This window comes from Carcharodon carcharias, chromosome 6 (genome assembly GCF_017639515.1).
Source record: "Carcharodon carcharias isolate sCarCar2 chromosome 6, sCarCar2.pri, whole genome shotgun sequence".
Lineage (NCBI taxonomy): Eukaryota > Metazoa > Chordata > Chondrichthyes > Lamniformes > Lamnidae > Carcharodon > Carcharodon carcharias.
This window is the reverse complement of record NC_054472.1, coordinates 95,390,206-95,412,196: the sequence shown is the minus strand read 5'-3', so window position 1 is coordinate 95,412,196 and position 21,991 is coordinate 95,390,206. Positions and strand designations below refer to the sequence as shown.

Genomic DNA, 21,991 nt, shown 5'->3' with positions numbered 1-21,991 from the left:
GGAAATCCAATACAAAAACAAAAATACCTGGAAAAACTCAGCAGGTCTGGCAGCATCAGTAGAGAGGAACACAGTTAACATTTCGAGTCCGCATGACTCTTCAACAGAACTCAAAGATGTTTTACCAGTACATTAAAAGCAAGAGAATAACTAAGGAAAGGGTAGAGTCTATCAGAGAAGGACATGGTCACTTTTGTGTTGATGCTGAAGATGTGGGCAGGGTTCTCAATGATTATTTTGTCTCGGTCTTCACTAAGGAGAGAGATGATGCAGACATTCTAGTTAGAGAGGAAGAGTACAAAACATTAGATACAATAAGCTTAATGACAGGGGAAGTACTGGAGGGACTAGCATCCTTAAAAGTGGATAAATCATCAAGGCCAAATGAATTGTATCACAGGCTGTAAAAGGAAGCCAGGGAGGCAATAGCTGATGCTCTGAGGATCATCTTCCAATCCTCACTAGATACAAACACAGTACCAGAGGATTAAAGGTCTGTGAATGCTATACCATTATTTAAAAAAAGTGCAAGGGATAGGCCAGAAAATTATAGGCCGGTCAGTCTGACTTCAATGGTGGGCAAATTAGTGAATCAATTCTGAGAGATAGGATAAACTGTCACTTAGAAAGACATGATTGATCAGGGATAGTCAGCTTGGATTTGTCAGGGGAAGATTGTGTCTTATTAAATTAATCAAATTTTTTGAGGAAGTAACAAGGAAGATTGATGAGGGTAGTGCAGTGGATGTTGTCTTTGAGGATTTTAGTTAGGCATTTGGCAAGGTCCCACATAGCAGACTGGTTAGAAAAGGGAGATGCCATGGGATACAGGGGAATGTGATGAGTTGGATCCAAAATTGACTCAGCGACAGAAGAGGGTAACGGTTGATGGATGCTTTTTGTGAATGGAAAGCGGTTTCCAGTGGCATTCTACAGGGCTCAGTGTTGGGGCCCTTGCTGTTTGTTGTATATATTAATGATTTGGACTCAAATGTGGGAGGCGTGATTGGAAAATTTGCAGATGACACAAAAACTGGCTGTGTACTTGATAGTGAAGAACATAGCTGTTGTCTCCAGAATATTATCTGGGGCTAGGAATTGTGCGACGAGTAACTCACCTCCTGATTCCCCAAAGCCTGTCCACCATCTACAAGGCACAAGTCAGGATTGTGATGGAATACTTCCCACTTGCCTGGATGAGTGCCGCTCCCACAACACTTAAGAAGCTTGACACCGTCCAGGTCAAAGTAGCCCATTTGATTGACATCACAGTAACAGCAATGTGTACCGTCTACAAGATGCACTGCAGGAATTCACCAAGGTTCCTTCAACAGTACCTTCCAAACCCACAACCACTACCATCTAGAACAAGGGCAGCAGATAGATGGGAACGTAACCACCTGGAAGTTCCCCTCCAAGTCACTCATCATCCTGACTTGGTAATGTATCACCATTCCTTCACTGTCACTGGGTCAAAATCCTAGAACTCCCTTCCTAAAAGCACAGTGGGTGTACCAACAGCACATGGACTGCAACAGTTCAAGAAGGCAGATCACCACCACCATCTCAAGGGAAACTAGGAATGGGCAATAAATGCTGGCCCAGCCAGCGAAGCCCACATCCCGTAAATTTTTTTTTTTTTTTAAAAATCAATGGTTGGTTCAGTGGGCAGAAAAGAGGCAAATGGAATTCAATCCTGAAATGTGTGAGGTAATGCATTTGGGGAGGGTAAACAAAGTAAGGGAATATTCAATAAAGAAGGATATTGGAGGGGTTGAGGAAGCAAGAGAAATTGGAGTGCATATCCACAGGTCCCTGAAGATGGCAGGACAGGTGGATAAGGTAGTAAAAAAATAAAGCATATAGAATGCTTTCCTTTATTGGATGAGGTATTGAATACAAAGCAGGGATGTGATGCTTAAACTGCATAAAATGCTGGTTAGACCACAGCTGGAATTTTGTGTACAGTTCTGGTCACCACATTACAGAAAGGACGTAATTGCTCTGCATGTTGCCAGGTCTTGAAAGTTACAGCTATGAGCAAAGATTGGATAGGCTAGGGTGGTTTTCCTTAGAACAGAGGAGGCTGAGGGGTGACCTAATTGAAGTACACAAAATTATGAGGGCCTAGATGGGGTAGACTGTAAAGACTGGTTTCCGCTAGCTGAGGGGGTCAATTAGCAGGGGACATAGATTTAAGGTGATTGGTAGAAGGATTAGAGGGCATGAGGAAACACTTTTTCACCCAGAGCTTGGTGGGCATCTGGAATTCACTGGCCAAATTGATGGTTGAGGCTGAAACACTCAACTCATTTAAAAAGGTATCAGGATCTGCACATGAAGTGCTGTAACCTGCAAGGCATTGACGGGCCAGGTGCTGGAAAGTGGAATTAAAATGAACGGCTAGTTTCTTTGTTTTTCCTTTTTTGGCAGGCATAGACATGATAGGCTGAATGGCCTCTTTCTGTGCCTTAACTTTTCTATGGTTCTCTAGTAGACAAACACTGCATGCACAAACCTCGAAGTCACAAGCGAGGTGCTGTTCACCAGGTGCATATCTGGTCGTAATTCGCACTAGTCTAATCAACCACCAGCATGCTGATTAGCTTTGGAGCAGGAGCATGATTCCGGTGAGATGGGTTTTCAAATGAGCATTCATGAAATGCAAAGGCATGCAAATACGGTTCCCAACATGGCATGGCAGGCAACCCTACCTGCTATGAAAGCTGAGAGGGGAAAATTGCAATTTGCTTTTACGCTAGCAGGGAACTGAATTTTGGCCGCACCCCATATTTTCCACTCCAGCCCGCCACAACGCCTGTTGCTGGCAGGACCAGAAAATCCCACCCTAATGGTTAGAGGGAAAGTTGGCATGATTCGCACTGGATGGCAGGGCGTATGAACCCACCTGATCATTTGCTTTTGAGCTCATTATTTATGAATCAGCGAGGAGCTTGTCAAATCTCGTGGCAGGGCAGGCAAAAGTCACCCATCCTATCGTTACCCCATGAGTTCGAAGGGTCTGTGCCATTTTTAAATGGCACCCAAATAGAAATTCACTCACAGCAGGCCAGGAGCTCCACACTACTCCTCCAGAGTTCTTGCAGCTGCAGTTCATACTGGATAAGCTGGCATATGTGAACAACCACATCCTGGGACATATGAGGGTGCCTCCAGCATTGCCTTTCACTCATCTCTAGGTAAGAGCACCGCTGGCGATACACCCATGTCGAGCCAATGTTCACTGATAGTGGTCCATGTTCACCATCAGTCTGACCTTCTAGAGGCCCTGCTGCCTCTTGCTGCCTCTTGCTGCTCAGACCCGTGCTCCTTAAGGCCCTGTGCCAACCAGCAACAGGACCTCCTTCTTCTCATCTGGATGAGAGTCATTAGCAAGGCAGGGTTGCCTGCAGCCTACATCATCAACGCCTCAGTGGATGTGTGAACAAATTGAAGTGGTACATTAAGCGAGCATGTCCATCTCAAAGCTAGCAGCTTCCATCTGGTCATGGCATTCCCACCCCCCACCCCCACTCCACAATTTCAGCGAAAGGACACCCTGGGTGTTCCTCCCATTCATATATGAATGTGTATGGAGACATTGCTTTTTGACCAGGGTGATGAGAGCCATGTGCAAAAACCCTCACATGGACATTTTGCGCTTGTCTCCACTACCTTCCAAATTTTGTAGTAAGGCCATGGCCTTGGCAGCCTAAAAACATTAACTGCATAATCCCTCGTCAGCCATGATCATTCACTTGGGAGGATGGATGTTTGGAGTCACAAGCTGGCTCCCCTCCACCATCTATACCCCTTTGAGGCATCCACCTCCCTCCCTGCCTCTGACTGCAACCAATTGCAAATGCCACAGAATGAACGGCAGCTCCACGCTTTGCTGTGATCTCGAAGGTCCAGCTTCAATTATATTCCACCAGATTTTTAAGTTAATTTCATGCTCTCTCGTGGAAAATGCTTAGGATTTATTTTAGTGTGTGCAAGTACATTCTTCCACAATTTCTGTTTATTCATTGTGTGCCACAGTTGCATTCTTTCCACATAGCATATACTCTGACAGATGTATTTTTGTTGATAGTGTTAGTTCATTGAGTTTTAGAAAAAATATCGTTAGTCCCTAGTCCTTCCTCTTAACCTTGTAAACTTTCCCTTCAAATATGTATCCAATTCCTCTTTTGGACCATTGATGATCACTCCTAAAATTCCTGTAATTTCACTACTTTATTCTTTAAGCATTTATACTTTTGTTTCTCCAGCTACAAGGTTCTAATCCCCACAGATTCAGGCCTATTACCTGACTACTCCATGTAAATTTCATCCACCTCTGATATTAGAGAACTAACACTATTTCTTAAAGGAAATTGGTTGCAATGACCAAAATTAAGGATATCTTCGGATTGTCTAAACCCAAATTTTAACAATTCTGCACGAAGATAAAAAAATCAGGCTTTAAACTTGTTTTGCAAGGCATAAAAATCTTGTATTGCAATTGTCATGTTAGTTCTGTGCAGCAATTTTGGCCTGAGTTTGTAAGCTCGGCAGGCAAGCGCAATCAGTGGGCCTGGGATAGGCTGGGAAACATTTCACTGACTGCAATCAGCCCCCAACTGCAATTTCATGTTGGCTGGCCAATTAGCCAGCATGAAACATGCGCTGAAAAGCTCAGCACTGCCAATGTGGGGGCTGGAAGAGGGCGGGCGATGACGTCAACACAAGCGCAGGTGAGCGCAAGCGCAGAGAGCTGCCTCAGGGAGCTGCAGACCCAAAAACCATCAAATAAAGTTTCAAAAGGCCAGAAAAAAAATGTCCAAACATCAGAATCAGGCACCTGAAAATATAGATGATAAAAATGCTGCCCACAGATTTTTATTTGATTTCATAACAGAAACCTCATCCTGCTCTTGGATGAGGTTTCTTGAAAAATCTAAAGGTTTTCTGGCAGATTCACCCATCCACCAACTGTATGATTGGACAGACCACAAAAAAATCAGAGTCAATTGTTCCATTAATGGGCTTAATTTCCCTCTTAATTGTCGGCGGGCAGGCTTCCAACTTTTGCGCGCAGCCGCCAACTGAAATATCGCGTGAGCGTCGGATGCTCACCCGATATCATCTCGCGTGATTTCACATCCCATCGCGTGCCCACCCAATCAGCATAAAATGTAGCCATTTGAGTTAATTGTGGTGCCTTCTTTGGTGCAGTCCATTCTATTGAAGCTATGCATCAAAATTGAATTAACACCAGTGAGAATGGACATCTGCTGTAGTACAAAAGTAGCTGGTGCAAAGGTGAGCCTTTAAAAAGGATAAACTCTGGTGGTCCACTGGGTAAACAATTATATTTTAATTATTTTAACAATTTAAAATTCTCATCCTTGTTTTCAAATATGTCCATGATCTCAACAATCCCTACATCTCTAACCTCCTTCACTCCTACCACCTTTTGAGATACCTGCTGTGCTCCACCAATTCTGGCCTCTTAAGCAACATGCCCTTTACTTTTTTTTGATGCATAAGGCCAACTTGTTTAATTAAGAATGCAGTCCCTTCAAACCTTTTTATACGGCTGCACATGTATGCTAACTTAAAGGGGCCAATTTGTGCACAGCCTGAGCAGCATTTGCCAATAGATGTGTGAAATTATGGTACTTCGCTAATTTCACACTCAGGTTTTCCCCTCACTCTAAATATGTTTAATTTTATGTTTCCCATACTATGCAGCATTTCAGGTCATATGCGACCAGATTTCAATAATGTCACTTTGTATGTGATTGTAAGAAAGTAACCAAGAGCAGCCAAGCAATCTGTCCTCTCATGCAGCTCACCATCCTTCCAGGCAAGGGTAAATAGTATTAGAAACAAAAAACTGCAGATGCTGGAAATCCAAAACAAAAACAGAATTACCTGGAAAAACTCAGCAGGTCTGGCAGCATCAGTGGAGAAGAAAAGAGTTGACGTTTCGAGTCCTCATGACCCTTCAACAGAACTGATTTTTCTTTACAATGAGAGGGGTGAAATATAAGCTGGTTTAAGGCGGGGGGGGGGGGGGGGGGGGGGGGGGGGGGGCGGTAAATAGTATGCGTGTTTACAATTGAATACTTACCTGGACAAACAGAGCAATGATTGCTATCCCATTTTTCTTCCCCAAAGCTTCATCAATGCTTTTGAACAAAGTAGAGTTCCAATGGATAAGATGGAGCTGAAAATATAAATATTGCAAAAATTAAGGAAAGAAATAACAACATTTTTCAATGACTGTTTGCTTTTTGAACCTAGAATGCTTAAAACAAAGCCTTTACACAAGTATTGTCTACTGATTTTTATAAATCAGAATCTTTAATCCTGCGTTCAAACTAAAGAATCTGTAGAGAACGAAACAACCTAATTTCCCCAATTGTATCACAATTGCAGCTAGAATGCAGCAGTCAGACTTCTCCCTCCCAAGCACATTAGTGTTGACCCCACTATATTAGTGATAGGAAGTAACAAGTTGCAACAGCTCAAAAAAAAAACAGCCATCAACAAATAATTTAGTCGCAAGTAATAGGCTCTTTGGGGAAAGAGCAATGAGCTCAACTGTTTTCAGAGACAGTACTGTAAGTTATGTAAGCCCATGCAGGCAATTTAAGCAAACCTTATTTGAGACCAAGCAATGAAGTCCATCAAAAATGTAGTCGAAGGATACGGCCAGGGCAACCAGTACCAACCCCATGAGGACATTTACAGTAATTTAGTGCCAGAAGAAATGTAATGACCCTTCCATGTCAGGAAGTACAAGGAACATTAGCCACAATTTCCAAATGCACTACATTGAACATATCAACTAACTCCCATTCACTGTGGTCCGCGTTCCAAGAGCTAAGCATTAGTGTCTACAAGATTGCATAGGTCATGTATACACACAGCCTTCACACTCAACCTTGCATGCATGAAAAGCCTGAAAGCCACCTGTCATCAACCCCAATTAGGCCCAACTAGTCACATGGATTTGACAGCATCTGATGGTAACCAGAGGATATCTTCATATTTTGCCTCCTTCTTGGATTGCCTATGACTGATGCCTCACCTAATGTGATTCCAGTCCCACACTAATGTAGTTGACTCTTAACTGCCCAATGGAATCATTTAGGCTTACTGTGGTAAAGCCTTTGAAGTGTTGTCACCTCCCAAATCCATTCCCATCTTTCCTAGAACTTCATGTTTGAATACTTCCAAAATCAGGTTTCAACTCTTGCCACTGTACCAAAACAGGTCTTATCAAAGTCGCAAATGACACCTACATGACTATGAAAAGGGTAAATTTTCCATCCTTGTCCTTCTCAACCTGTCTGCAGCCTCTGACACAGTTGACCACGCTATCCTCCTCCAATGCCTCTCCACAGTCATCCACCTGGGTGGAACTGCTCTCACTTGGTTTCAATCTTTTCTGATTGCACTGGCTTCTCTTCCTGGCCCTGCACCATTATCTCTGGAGTCCCTCCAACTGCCTATTCTTGGCCCCCTCCTATTTCTCATCTACATGCTGCCCCTTGGTGACACCATCTGAAGGCACAGCATTAGTTTTCACATGGTATGCCGACAACATGGAGCTCTACCCCACCACCACCCCTCTTGATTCCTCCACTGTTACTAAATTATCAGACCACTTATACAACATCCAAAATTGGAAGAGAACAAATTTCTTCCATTTAAACACTGAGAAACTGAAACCATTGATTTCAAGCCCCAATCCAAAAACTGTTCACCAGCTACCAACTCCATCCCTTTCCCTGGCAACAATCTGCCATTAAGCCAATCTGTTTGCAACCTTGGTGTCATAGTTGAGCCAGAGATGAGCTTCTAACCATATATCCAGAGCACCACCACGACCACTTATTTCCACCTCTGTAGCACTGCCCAACTTTGCCCCTGCCTCAGCTCATCTGTTGCTGAAACCCTCATTTGAACTTTCGTTACCTCTAAATTTAACTATTCCAATGCATTCCTGGCTGGTTTCCTAAACTCTACCCTCTATAAGCATCAGGTCATTCAAAACTCAGCTTCTTAACTCACACCTAACCTCATTCCCCAATCACTCCAGTGTTCACTGGCTTCCGGTTAAACACCATCTTGACTTGACTCTCACCCATGTTTTGAAATCCCTCCGTGAACCTGACCCTCCTTATCGCTGTAATCTCTTTTAGCCCCACAATCCTTCAATATCTGCACTCCTCTAATTCTAGCCTCTTGTGCATTCCCAATTATATTATCGTTGCCCCACCATCGATGGCTATGCCTTCAGTTGCCTAAGCCCCAAGCTCTGGAACTCCATCCCAACACATCTCAGCCTCTCTACATTACTTTCTTCCTTGAAGGCTCTTCTTAAAACCTACTTCTTTGAATAAGTTTTTGGTCATCTGACTTAATATGTTATGTGGTCTGTGTCATATTTTGCATTATATTGCTCCTGTGAAGCACCTTGGGAAATATTTATTAAGATAAAGGCACGATAAGTTGTTGTTGTAGCTGTAAGAGGTCTGATGTTCCTATCAGAAGGAATTCAAGGTAGACCACATCATGGAGCTTATCATAATCCACTTTGGTTATCGCTTTCACAGAGACGTTGGTCAGGATCTCCCCATCTGAGCCATATTGACCACTTAACTAGATTATTGTACAGATAATCCTAGTGTTTGCTCCTGATAATTAATTCCATTATTTTACTAATAACTAATCTACTATTATTTAACTAATGGCACTGTTATTACCCTTGTCTATTTTATTAAACTTTTAGATATAGACATCACAGTTATCTGTTTCTTATCTACTGGCATGTCACAATGACTCCATCATAATGATTGTCAGTGCCTCATAGATCTCCTTCCTAGTCCTCAACATCCACAGTAAGTACCATCTACTCTTGGGGATATTTGTTTTGATCCCATTTAGCCTGTCTAAAACTTTCATTTCACTTATATTGACGTCAGATTATACTTGGGTTTTGTACCTGTTTTGAAAAGGTCATGTTGCTCACATCTTCCATCACGAATATTCAAAAGGAAGTAGCCTTGTCCTCAGTTTCAAGACTATTTGCATTTTTTATGGGTTTCACCTTGTTTGACTTTTCTTTTGCGGGACCAAGTTTTTTTTTAAATAGTCAGGCCTCACCTTAGCTTTTCCTTTCTCTATGTTTTAATTTCACCCTCTGTTAATCTTGATAAAATGTTTCTGAGCTTTCTTATATTCATCGCAATGATACCCTCCTCTTCTCTCACCGAGGCACCTGCATGTATCCAATTTCTCTTCTATTTTTAATCCATTGCAACTCGCTTAGTTAATTATTTGGTTTTGGCCCTTTTAAAAGGAAAAGTGGATAAATAATAGGGAGTAAAAGATGCAAACCTGGATTTCACGCTTGGCATGCGTGTCAAGTTGGTGGGCCAGAAGTGGACGCAAAATGCGCTTCCACCCACGATCGGCCCCTGAATGCAATTTCACGTTTGCTGGCCAATTAACAGCCGACCAGCATGAAACGTGTACTGAGAAAACCTCAGCACTGCTGAGGGGGGCAGGAAGAGGACAGGTGCCGATAAAAGTGAGGGTGCGGGTGGACACTGCTAGCGAGCTCCCTGAATGCAGGCAGTTGCTACGGAGCTGCCTCAGGGAGCTGCAGGCCTGTACAGATTAAATGACAAGAAAAAAAATGCACCAAACTCTGTCTATACAGCACATTCGAGCACCTGACAGCAGAACTCAAAAAACATCAGTCCCCAGATATCTTTTTATTATATTCCACCCCAGACATTTCACCTTGACCTATTAAAAACAGGCTGACAGCCTGCCCATTTTGCCCATACGAAGAACGCAAAATCACACGGTCAATGTAAAATCATGGACAATAGGATTTTTAATGGCCTTAATTGGTCCTTTAATTGTCGTGCCCACCCGATCAATGTAAAGTTCTGGCCATAGACTCTGGCTGAACTATTCCAAGTGATGAAGTATTTCATGCTCCAACTCTCTTAATTAACTCTAAACTTCTATCCTCAGTCCTGATGACATTTAAATTGATGGCTTTCTTCTCTCACTTACCAACACAAAAGTAAGTATTTCCTTATTCACCCTATCAAAGCCCTTCAGAAATGTAAAAAATATTAGCTATATCTCTTTTATGCCTCCTCCGCTCCAATGAAAATAGTCCCATTATCTGAAGTCTGACCTTATAATTACTAGTACTCATCCAAGTTAACTTACTCTTTATTCTCTTTATGGCTTTAGTGTCCTTTCCTTATCGGAGCACCCAAAGCTTCACACAGTGCTCTGTGATCCAATTACTGACATATACAAATTTGTTATTACCTCAATATTCTTACTCTCTGCCCCAATTTATAAAAAAGCAGGCTCTTTGAAAAAGAAGTTAAATCAATATATTGTTATTTGCTTTCGGGACTATTTCAGATGAGGTCAGCCTGCCTTCATAAAAATAGAGTAGCGAATTTTCTTGCTGCACTTAAGAATGTCTTAGCCAGGTGTTGTGCCAAAAGACAAAGAGCAACATTAGAGGGCAATTGTTTTTTTTCACGGGAGTCAGGTACTTGCTTTCAGTGCAACGCCAGGAGGACAAGATGTCATTTTAGTGATTCCCCCCACATTCCTGCAGCTGTTCACTGAAAATTTCTCAGCCACTAGGTTCTCTGTCACCTTGCATTCTGCATCTCTGTCTGCTGCCAGCAAATAAGCCATCAACACAGAATGGAATATTCAACAATGCAGTCACTCAGACACCTCTCCATATTTTCAAGCAACAACTTGAGGAGTGGTACATACAATAGTATGGAAGTCTGAACCTGCATCAAATAAACTAGCCCAGGGAAGCATGACCACCCTCACCATTCATTAGGTAGATGATTCACAAAATTTACTATATATTTCAGTGAGTTTCACAAACCAAGGGATCTTGTCATCTGATTCCAATATTCCAGCTACACCCCATTTAAAAAGAAAGTGCAATTGAGATGTTCCCACTTTACTAATTGTTTCGGTGAACAGATGGCCCTGTTTAAAAGGGAACCTAATTAAATGACTGACTCTTTGAAAGTAAGAGCATGAGACACCTTTTTAGTGTTCTATGGGGCCACTCCAGACAAATTACTACTTCTAGCTGTCAGATAAAACAAGTACAAATTCAAGGCTACAGAGTCAAACACAGTCAGCAATGTATCTTTTTTCTTAACTTGGTTATTAACAAAAAACAACCCTTTAAAGAAATATATTCAATATCTTCTGGCCTTTAAGTTGTGATACTCAGTATAAAAACCCCATACCTCTTTGGATGCCGCCCCCTCCCCTCAACCCATCTTCTACTTACCACCCACACCCTGAACATCCCCATTCAAGAGCAGTAAGAACACAGGCAAGAAGAAAAAGTCCAGTGGCTAAACAGACGAAAGTATTGAACTAATATCCAAGAATCTAAAAACATTTTGAGGGGGCAGCTGGGAAAGAAGGAGGCAGCCCAAAACATTTACAGCATTCCACAAAGCTACCCATGATTCAACATCTAATTCCTCAATACTGGCTGGGAAATAAATGCTCAGCATTAGTAACAAAGATATATTATTGACTCGCCACAATGTATGACAAACTTTTTGGGATTTGATCATTTTATTTTTAACTGAGAAAGCAACACAATTTCCAAAGGGATGTTCTCAAACTTCACGTAATCCACTAACCACTCATATATATCTACTTTGGTCTGGCACTCACCTCCATGGGAAATGCTTTAAAATTAACAGTATGTTCAGAGCCACGCTGGTTCTCTTTACCCCAATGAAATCGAACTTCATGCAATTCATATTCATGATTGTCAAGCAGTGGACCACCAGTTAAAACTGCAACAAATCAAAAATAAAATTTACTTTGCTATAAATTTAAAAATAACATTTAAATTGTCTACGGATATTAGATTTTGCACAAAATATGCCACTGTATTTTCATTTATATAGTGCAGCCATCCTTAGTGGGTACAGATTTAAATACTTCAGGATCATATATTTGAACTAAATACATCAAATGCAATAGAAGCAGCATAAAGACACTCAAAATACATTGCCATTTTCAGGTCATAAAGTGGCCTAGAAAGTAGGCTAGGACAAAAAAAAATGAAGTCCCTGCACTCATCCACATTAAACAGAGTTAAAAATAGTACATTAATTAAGTGCTTTAAAATCAAAAATGTGACAAAAGTAGATCAGGTAATTAAGTACAGATTTTAAGCTGTAAATTGTATACTAATTTTCTCATTAAGCATATAGAATTTTTGGAAAGCCAGAACAAATTCTCTTCTGGTTTATCATGCCCTACTTGACTAAGTTTGGTTTCTTCTTTTGACACAGCACAAAAATGAGAAATCTTGTGCAATAACTCAATTCAGATAATAAAATGGGCAAAGTATTTTGTACCAATTGGGGCATAGCAACGTGATTTCTCATCTGCTGCTTCCCACAATTAACCATCTTCTGATGGGGTTTAGTTTCTGATGCTATCTGGAACCCAAAGTACTTAATGCTCCTTCAGGGAGTGCTGCATTGTCAAAAGAGTCTTCTTTTGAATGAGACGCTAAACCAAAGCACTATATGCCAGCTCAAGTGAACTCAAAAGAAACTGCAGTATTATTTAAAGTAGGGGAAGTATCCCAGCCAACAACACTCCAACAACAGAATCAAAAAGTATAAACGGTCTGCTATCTTAATGCTGTTTTTGAGACCTTGCTATGCAAAGCTGACTGCCACGTTTGCCTCCAAAACAACAGTGATCACTCTACAAAAGTAATTAATTGAGCGTAACGTACTTTGGAATATCCTGACAGGGGATAAGAGAATAAAAGTAGTTAACAAGATTCTGTTCTGTGATATTAGCAGGGAGATTTTGGATTCAATAAAGAAATGTTCCATTCTCATCGATAAAAGTTTGTTAACAATGCTAGTGACTTCTGCATAGGGACCATCTGCTTGTAAAGGGAATTGGTGTTAGGGCTATTGCTTTTCATTACCTTCATCTGAATGGAGGAGTCAAGAAAGTTGATGTAGACGATTTAAAGATTTGATCAAGTGTTTACACCTTGGATGAGAAAAAGAGATATATATTTGGACGTAGATGCAATGGAAGAAATTGGTCCAGGTATCACATGTGTTATTTATATATAGAGTTATCCTCATCGCTCGGGCAATACCAAACCTGTTCACTCAAGGCTAATGAGCAAAGAAAGAGTTGGGTGCTGTAGCACATGAGTTGCTGAAGGTTCATAATTGGTGTCATGTAACAAATCCAAATTATGTATATATATATATATATATATATATATATAGATGTCTTGCCATGACAATTAAATTACAAAATAACAACAGTATACTATCTTTGATACAGGACTTTGATTATATTAGCGGATTCAGATGCAGTTCCCTCATATGGTAGGTAATCCTTGTGGCCAGAGAAGGGTTCAGTGGACAGTTACAAGATTAATATCTCGTTAAAATATCTTTAATTATCACAGCAGATTTACAGAGCTGGGGATCTTTAAAAGAAAGACATCAAAGGGAGAAATTGTTTTCCCTGGCTGGGGAATCTGGAACATGGAGACACAGTCTTAGATTGATCATTTATCACAGATGGTGAGAAACTTCTTCACTCCAATGGTCGTGAATATTTGAAATTCTCTATCCTAGGGGATTGTGAATGCTCCATCGTTGCATATATTTAAAGGCTGAGGGAGAGATTTTTGGTCTCTCAGGGATCAAGGATTATTGAGGACTGGATGGGTAAGTGGTGCTGAGGCAGAAGATCAGTCATGAATGTATTGAATGATGGAGCAGGATCGAGGGGCCATATGGTCTCCTCTTGCTCCTATTATGTTCTTAAAGAAATTTGAATTGAGGTTTTTCTACATAATGAGAATGAGAATAGATTTCAACTATGTGGATTAGAAATTTGATTTAGATAGATTAGAAAGGACCATGAAGCACAAGTATAAGCCATACGCATAGAATCAATTAATTGTCAGGACATACTTCTTTTAACAGAGAGTTGCCAGTTTGTGCAGGAAATGCAGATTTGATGCAAACATTCAAAAAGTTGGACAAGTTCATCGTATAGCTGACAGAACTGCATATACAAGGTAGGTACGCAGGCTTTGGGAATCACCATGCTTTCCTGGAATTTGTTTGATTGGAAAATGACTTTCTGACCCCTTAATTAGCCCTCATTTTTGTGATACTTTGCTGTTCCCAGGAGTTTAGCTAGTTAGTTGAGGAGGCTGTGAAGGAATGAAATCAAGGTTTTGTGGTGCAGAATATTAAAGAAAAATGCACAATGACAATGAGACCAGCTGGTATTTTATTCTCCTTCCTTTTCATATGTTTACATGTTTGCGATGTGCTTTATAATGCAAGTTCTTTCTTTTTTGACTTGCTTATGCTGCTCAAAGAACAGCCACCAGTTGTTATGACAAGTGGATTTGCTTGCTTTTTCCTAATTTTGGTGACTTCGTTTTACAAACAGCTGATGTTTAGTCCAAATCTTCTTTTAACATTTCGATGAAATCAAAGATCTACTCCGTGGGTCAGTAAATTTATTCAGTGAACTGAAGAATTAAATAGCAAGGTGGCCCCAGATCCATCCCTGACTTGTGCTGAATCAATTGATATCAGACAGGACAACAGTAGAAGAATAATATTGGCCTCAATGCCTCTTGGTTAGTTTGTCCTCGTGTGTCACATGAGCATGCAATATCAAGTCTCAGGGGCCACAAAATTTAAATATATAATCCTATTTAATTTGCATAAATCTCAGGTTGTTGATACTAGCAGATCCTGGCATTGTGGTTCAGATTATCCATTAGTGAAGACAGGAGGGACAACTCTTTCAAAAATTGCATGTGCTTTAAGCTCATACAGGACAAACCAAAAGCAAGAAATACAAGCACAATCATCTTAATCTGTCTAGGTTTTGAAGGTGTCACGGTTAAGGCTCCGTGGAGACATATTGGACATCCAAACAGGAGTTAGGGGTTTCCACTCATTTGATGATCCTCGCCAGAAGCAAATTGAGTGTTGTTGAGAAGAAAGGTTGGAAGAGGGAAAAAATAATTAGCATAGCAACCATGCAGGTTGGGTGATGGGGAGGTTTGCAGTGGAATCCTATCCCAATAGGAGTCCACCGCTTTATGGCATCAAATACAGATATCACTTTTCAGAGGAAGGGATAAATCAAAGTCATCTTACACATTACTAGATAAACCCACCAGTGCCGCAGATCAGACCAACAGACAGTACTTCTCCTTGATGCAGGGAAGCTCACCATAAAACAGGCATAAGTAGGGTCCACAATGTCATTTCCCAACAGTTGTGAATCAGAGATCAACCACCATTAAGAAAATGGCAACTACACCAATGAAGACCTCAGAACAGAAAATTTCTGCTCAAGCTAGCCCAAACCAACCCATCCACTCTCTCTCCCATCCACCAACCCCTCCTATAGAGCTGTAAGAATTTCAGATTCTGTGAGAGGCGAGTAGCCAGGAGGCACTATAAATATTGTGGGCACCAGTCCCTTTAATGCTAATGACGCTGCCTCAGGAATTTAGATTAAGTCAGTTCAAGGCCGACTATAAGGTGGCAATCCCAACTTGTTACAATTCCTGTGTTGCATCAGCTTGTGGAGAATTTCCAGGCCTACTGCACTTTTACATTTCTTTTATTCTGTCATTATATAATTTTTTTTTATTCATTCATGGGATGTGGGCATCACTGGCTAGGCCAGCATTATTACCTATATTGCCCTCAAGACGGTGGTGGTGAGCTGTCTTCTTGAACCGCTGCAGTCCTTGTGGTGTAGGTCCATCCACAGTGCTATTAGGAAGAGAGTTCCAGGATTTTGACCCAGTGAAGTGAAGGAATGGCGATATATTTCCAAGTCAGGATAGTATGTGGAGGGGAACTTCCCATATATCTGCTGCCCTTGTCCTTCTAGATGGTAACCGTCATGGGTTTGGAAGGTGCTGCCCAAGGACCCTTGGCGAGCTTTTGCAGTGTGTCTTGTAGACAGTACACACTGCTGCCACTGTTCATCAGTGGTGGAGGGAGTGAATGTTTGTGGATGTGGTGCCAATCAAGTGGGCTGCTTTGTCCTGGACAGTGCCAAGCTTCTTGAGTGTTGTTGGAGTTGCAAACATCCAGGCAAGTGGACAATATTCCATCACACTCCTGACTTGTGCCTTGTAGATGGTAGACAGACTTTGGGGAGTCAGGGGGTGAGTGACTTGCTGCAGGATTCCTAGCCTCTGACCTGCTCTCGTAACCATTGTATTTATACAGTTAGTCCAATCAGTTTCTGGTCAATAGTAACCCTAGGATATTGATTTTTTTTATTCATGCATGCGATGTAGGCTTTGCTGGCTGGACAATCCCTAATTGCCCTTGAGAAGGTGATGGTGAGCTGCCTTCTTGAACCACAGCAGTGGGGGATTCAACAATGGTAATGCCATTGAATGTCAAGGGGCGATGGTTAGACTATCACTAGTGAAGTGATGTTGTGCATCTTCCACCTACATCATTTGTGAATTCTTCTATCCAACAGCTAATGTTTGTGAACTCTTCCATCCAACAGCTAACAATGAATACAACCAACAGAAATAGCAACTAGTACTGAGAAACTTAACAAGCTTATGCAACAAACATAAGAGGTAATTGGAAATAGCAGGAGGCACAAAGTATGAATTGAAAAATCAGATGTAGAGGCCAGTGTACCCAATTCACAGGATTCTGATTTTCCAGTTAAGAATTTGATTACAACAGAAATGGAGGAGAGGACTGTTCTCTGATCTCTGCTCCAAATGAGTGAGGCTAAAATAAATTCTATGGCCAGGACCTATGCACCCCCCCCCGCCCCCCACCCACCCAAGCAGATGCGGTGAGCCATTTAAATCTCCATTCAGTTCGGCGGATCCGTACTATCCTGCCGGACAGGAAGAGCCATAAAATTCTGACCTGCGTGTATATATTGTGTTAAAGATGCAAAGCAGTAAGTGAACAGGGTTCAATTAACGCTGAAAACCTTTGATTCATTTTTTTGTCTTGGACCTTAGCAACAGCTAGAGATCATCCTTTTTATTTTCAGTTTCTATTCAGAGGAGCTTACTATTTATAGGGCTGGTTTGTTTTTTTTTGTATTGTGAGTTCCATATACTTTAATTAATACTGAAAAGCCAAAAAATGCTCTATAACAGGTATAAATCAAACCTCTGTCCATTCAGATCAATACTAGTATAAAATCTAGATTTAGACTCAAATCCACATTTATAGCCCTCTCCAGAAGACATACCAATAATCTGTTGTTTCATCTGAGTGAAATTCCTATCATACAAAATTGGAGGAAAAAAGTCCTGCAAACATGCGTCTGTGCTCTATTTGTGGCAAAAATAGTAAATATGTTCATGATGACACAAAAGGAAGTTTATGTTGATGTGTCATAAAGAATATTAATCTATTGAAGCTCCTGCTGAACATCAGCACTACAAACAATGATTTATTGAATCCACACAGGAATAAACAATGCATTAAAGTGAGATGCATTTGTGTAAAAACAAACATTGCATAATCCATTGCACAACTTGCACATTTGTTTTACATACCCGATTTGGACTTCAGCAGTATCTGAATGGTATGGCCATCATTCATTACTTCAGAATCCCGACAAACCACATAATTTGGTGATAAACGCACTTCCAATAACGATGGATCATATTTCGCCTCCCTGGAGTTCAAATTTATAGGAGACTGATACTCTCCATTAGCCTCAGGAAACAATAGTCCCCATTCCACTCCTAAAATAGAGCAATTAAATTGTTTATGTCCATGTTCAGCTCAGCACTTTACATGATACCGTAATTCTTACTTTTAAGGATTTCAAACAAGCAAAATTAAAATTAGATTCAAAAGTCAAGTGGTGTAACTTTTACAGGTTACACTTAGAACAGGTGACATTTAGAAGAGCTTGACTGCTTGCAAGTTGTCATATTATAAAAGATATACAAATAATTATTTCTTACATGAGATGATCATCTGAGATAGTTTTGGACTTAGGTGACTAAAGAAATCTGAATAAACCAAACTTTTCAAATGGAGTTTACCATGGACCCGTGAAGGGACCAGCTGCTAAATGCGAGCTGATTTTAAAGACACACACATCTGTTCGCAATAAATCCCTCGCCAAAGAAACAAACCTCAGGATTTTTAAAAATCTTATAACTTTATGGAAAGTTTATTTTTTGTACGGTTTCTTTTTTTTAATGAATAATAATTAGACCAAAATATCATGTTTCATTTACACTTTTTTCAAAAAAATTGTTCAAAAGCTCACCTTCTTCGTATCCCCATTCCAATCCTTCCTTACACCCATAAGGGTGGGTTTCCTCAATGAAAGTGCTGTCAGCCATTTAGAACACTGCCGGGAATGAAGCGAGCTCGAGCTGCCGGCTGATCGCGTGTGCTTCCGTCACTGATTGACAGGCACGCGCAGGAAACAATCCAAGCTACACTTTGCAGAATGGCTCCAAGGTTCCGAGTTGTGCCCTAGCCAAAACATTATGGTTATATAAACAGACGGCCAATCTAGATTTTAAAACAAAATTACACAAATAGCCAACTCACCGGAAACAGCAAGCTGACTAGCTGCAAAACAAACAGTGCCATACATTATCTGTCACCTTGGAGAAGCAGAAATGTCACGCTTCCAATTTCTGTTCTAACAATAATCTGTAGCACTGATGCAAGTCTAGAAATATTTTAAGTATTGTGCAATTTAACGGAAAATGCGTTTTTATACTTTAAAACTGCAATCCCCCTGATGCCAATAAGACAACAACAGGCACAGATATTATTTTCACTTTTCTCAGGTTTCAGTCAAAGTAGTTCAACCACTCAAATTTGTCAGGTACATTAACTCTTCCAACAGGTTAAGAGGTTCAACTCGAGAGTCGCTGGGGGAATGGAGTCACTGAATAGATTCCAGGCTGTTATTATGAAACGCAATAAGATGCACTGAATTCTTGTCGCTGATCGGGTTGACCCATTTAGTTGGCAGATTCAGATTGCAATAGTAAATTTGCCCAGCATGCAACTGAATGTCGATAATCTTTTTTACAAGAATGCAACCAGAATTTAATACCGTTCTTCCAAGTATAAATCCCATATCCAGACCAATTTTTGGCAAAGCAATGTGTTTATTGAGAAAAATATTATTTGATAATTACGCTTCACAGACAGAGAAAGAAAGTGTACAATTTTACAAATATACAAACGGCACATGTAGCCATTCACCTCTGTCTTACCTTCAGGAGACTTCCTCCACGCTGCAAAGCGTTAAATAAATAGCTCAGGCCTGCGGCAGGAAGTCTAGCAGTCACATTATCAAACAGAAGTCTATACCTCCCAGTGTTTTTAACAGATCACCAAAATACTTTCCATAAATTGTAAACTAACACTCAATAAAACAGCAAATATATCACAGTTGTTAATCCTTCATCTGCTGTCATACTATGATTCCTGCATTGAATTTACACAGCATCATAAACTCTAAAACTTATAGCGCTGAGCATGCAAGCAAATGACTTTCTGATTTAACTGCGCTATACATAATCCATGTCAGTGGGTGGTTCCACTCAAGAATTAGCGCTTCCAACAACCAAAGCAAAAAGAGCTCGCAGAATCCAACGTGCCAGAATAACATGGAATTCGTTAGAATTACTCTTACTCACCAAGTCAATCAAACTTTTCAATGTGAATTATTTAAGTTGTGCACCTGTCATTAATGGTCTGCAAACACTTAGCCCTTCTGGTCTCGACTCAAACAAACTCTAAGAGCAAACTCATTGACATCCACACCTAAGAGGAAGCTGAAATTTCCCATTGAGGAGTGTGGAATTTGGCTGTGCTGCTTAAGGTGTTATTCATTAAATGACTCCACCAATAACCCAGGTAACGTGTATGTAAACATTTGAACATCAACTATGTTTTAGCAGTACCTCCTCTCAGACATAGACACACACATATCTTAATTTGATCCACCATAAGTGCTTCTGCCAAAAAGTATTTTGTTTATATATTATATAATCTCCTGTGGCATTGCTCATAGCCAAAGAATTGACTATTTATGACAAACCTCTTACCACTGGCTTATAATAATTGACTAAATTACATTCTATTTTTATTAAATGGTACTTTGGCAGTTAAATTCCATAATTAAGTCCATTATGCTGTGAAAAGTGAAAAGATCTTATTGTATTCTTTCAGCTATGTATTTATTTTTGTCATTTAAAAGTTGAGAATGCACAACTAGTTGGCATGTAATGTACCGCAACTGGAGTTAGCAAAACTGGGGAGGGGAATGGGGCAGCGTGGCACTTGGCAGCAAACTGCTGGATGAAGCTGGGTTTCAGTGCCACTGGGGAATGGTCCAGGATTTAGCAAAATTGTTTGGGAAAAACTGAAGTTTGACAGCATTGCAACGAAGCTGCTGGTGTTTTTGGCAGCATTGGTGAGTCCTTTAATCTCGTGTCACTGTAATGGAGGAATCTGGGACGTGTCAGAACTTTGGAAGGTAAACCTGAGCTTTTGGACAGCAAGCGTTTGAATAGGAGGTTTGACTCACCAGTAGATTCCAGTGGCAAGGTTCTTCATGGGTTGGAACCCTGACGGCATGGTCAAATGAGGGCCCCGACCCTGCACTGTAAGGGGAACAGTCATCCAGCAATGATGTTCCCTAAATTGGCCAATTAAGAATGGCTGGTGGGTTCTCAAATTTGGAGGGCCAATGGAAGGCCCTCCAGCACAAAGGGAGCTTCAGTTTGCCATTTCAGATAGGAGAGAGAGGGCACCTCTATCTTGAGGTGTCCTCTCACAACTTGTATAGCCTTTAAATTAAAAATGGTCATACTACCATCATGAAGAGTAAACCCCTCCTGGCAGCCTGCGGCTGCAGCTGTGTCCAAGTATTTGGGTGTGGGCCTCAAAGACTGCCCTTCCCCAGTCTACTGCCAGGAGACAACCTCCAGGCATCTGGCCTGTTTCCCATGCCTTGAGGAGCTGGTAGGCTCCTCCTGCTCACCTTCAGACTTGCTCCAATATGGGCAAAAATTCTGCACCGATATCTGTTAACAGTGAACAGAAAGACAGAGAACAGGCCAGAAAGCGATGGGCATTTGACAGCATATGTTTGAGTCCTTTTAAGGATCTGTATTAATATTGAATTTGGTGTTTTGTAATAGATTTCTGCATGTGTATCTTTCTTTCCACAGACTCCAGCTGTAAGAAAAATGAACATTCTACCTATCAACAAAACACAAATGCTAATTAGAGCTTTTTATCTACATGACCCTGCCACAGTCATGACCCATTCACCTTGGTCAGGGATGATTGTGGTCAAGTGGGGATGTCCGCTGATGATTGCCAATGTTCAGCACCAATTGTGACTCCTCAGATTCTGAAGCAGTCCATGTCCAAATGCAGCAAGACCTGAACAACATCCAGGCTTCGGCTGACAAATGACAGGAAACATTCACGCCATACAAGTACAGGCAATGACCATCTCCAACAAGTGAAAATCTAACTATCACCCCTTGACATTCAATGGTATTACTATCACTGAATCCCTCACTATCAACACCCTGGGGGTTACCATTGACCAGAAGTTTAACTGGACTAACCATATAAATACTGTGGCTACAAGAGCAGGTCAGAGGCTAGGAATCCTGTGGTAAATAACTCACTTCCTGACTCCCCAAAGCATGTCCACAATCTACAAGGCACAAGTCAAGATTGTGATGGAATACTGTTCCCTTGCCTGGATGAGTGCAGCTCCAACAATACTCAAGAAACTTGACACCATTCAGGACAAAGCAGCTTGCTTGATTGGCAACCCATCCACAAACATTCATTCCCTCCAC

General features: G+C 41.0%; 1 protein-coding gene across 5 annotated transcripts in view; it reads right to left on the bottom strand.

Annotated features, from left to right (window-relative positions):
• Positions 1–19,429, bottom strand: part of ca8 (carbonic anhydrase VIII) — an 84,859-nt gene extending 65,430 nt beyond the window's left edge. For all 5 annotated transcript variants that reach the window (XR_005943264.1, XM_041189068.1, XM_041189072.1 and 2 more), the window contains exons 1-5: positions 19,379–19,429; positions 18,409–18,620; positions 17,681–17,872; positions 11,761–11,885; positions 6,119–6,214 (exon numbers count right to left, since the gene is read on the bottom strand). Coding sequence is in view for 4 of the 5 variants with exons in the window: in XM_041189068.1 (XP_041045002.1) it covers positions 6,119–6,214; positions 11,761–11,885; positions 17,681–17,872; positions 18,409–18,484 (489 nt within the window). In the remaining variant the exon portion in view is untranslated. The remainder of the gene's footprint in view (positions 1–6,118; positions 6,215–11,760; positions 11,886–17,680; positions 17,873–18,408; positions 18,621–19,378) is intronic.
• Positions 19,430–21,991: the final 2,562 nt, after the last annotated feature.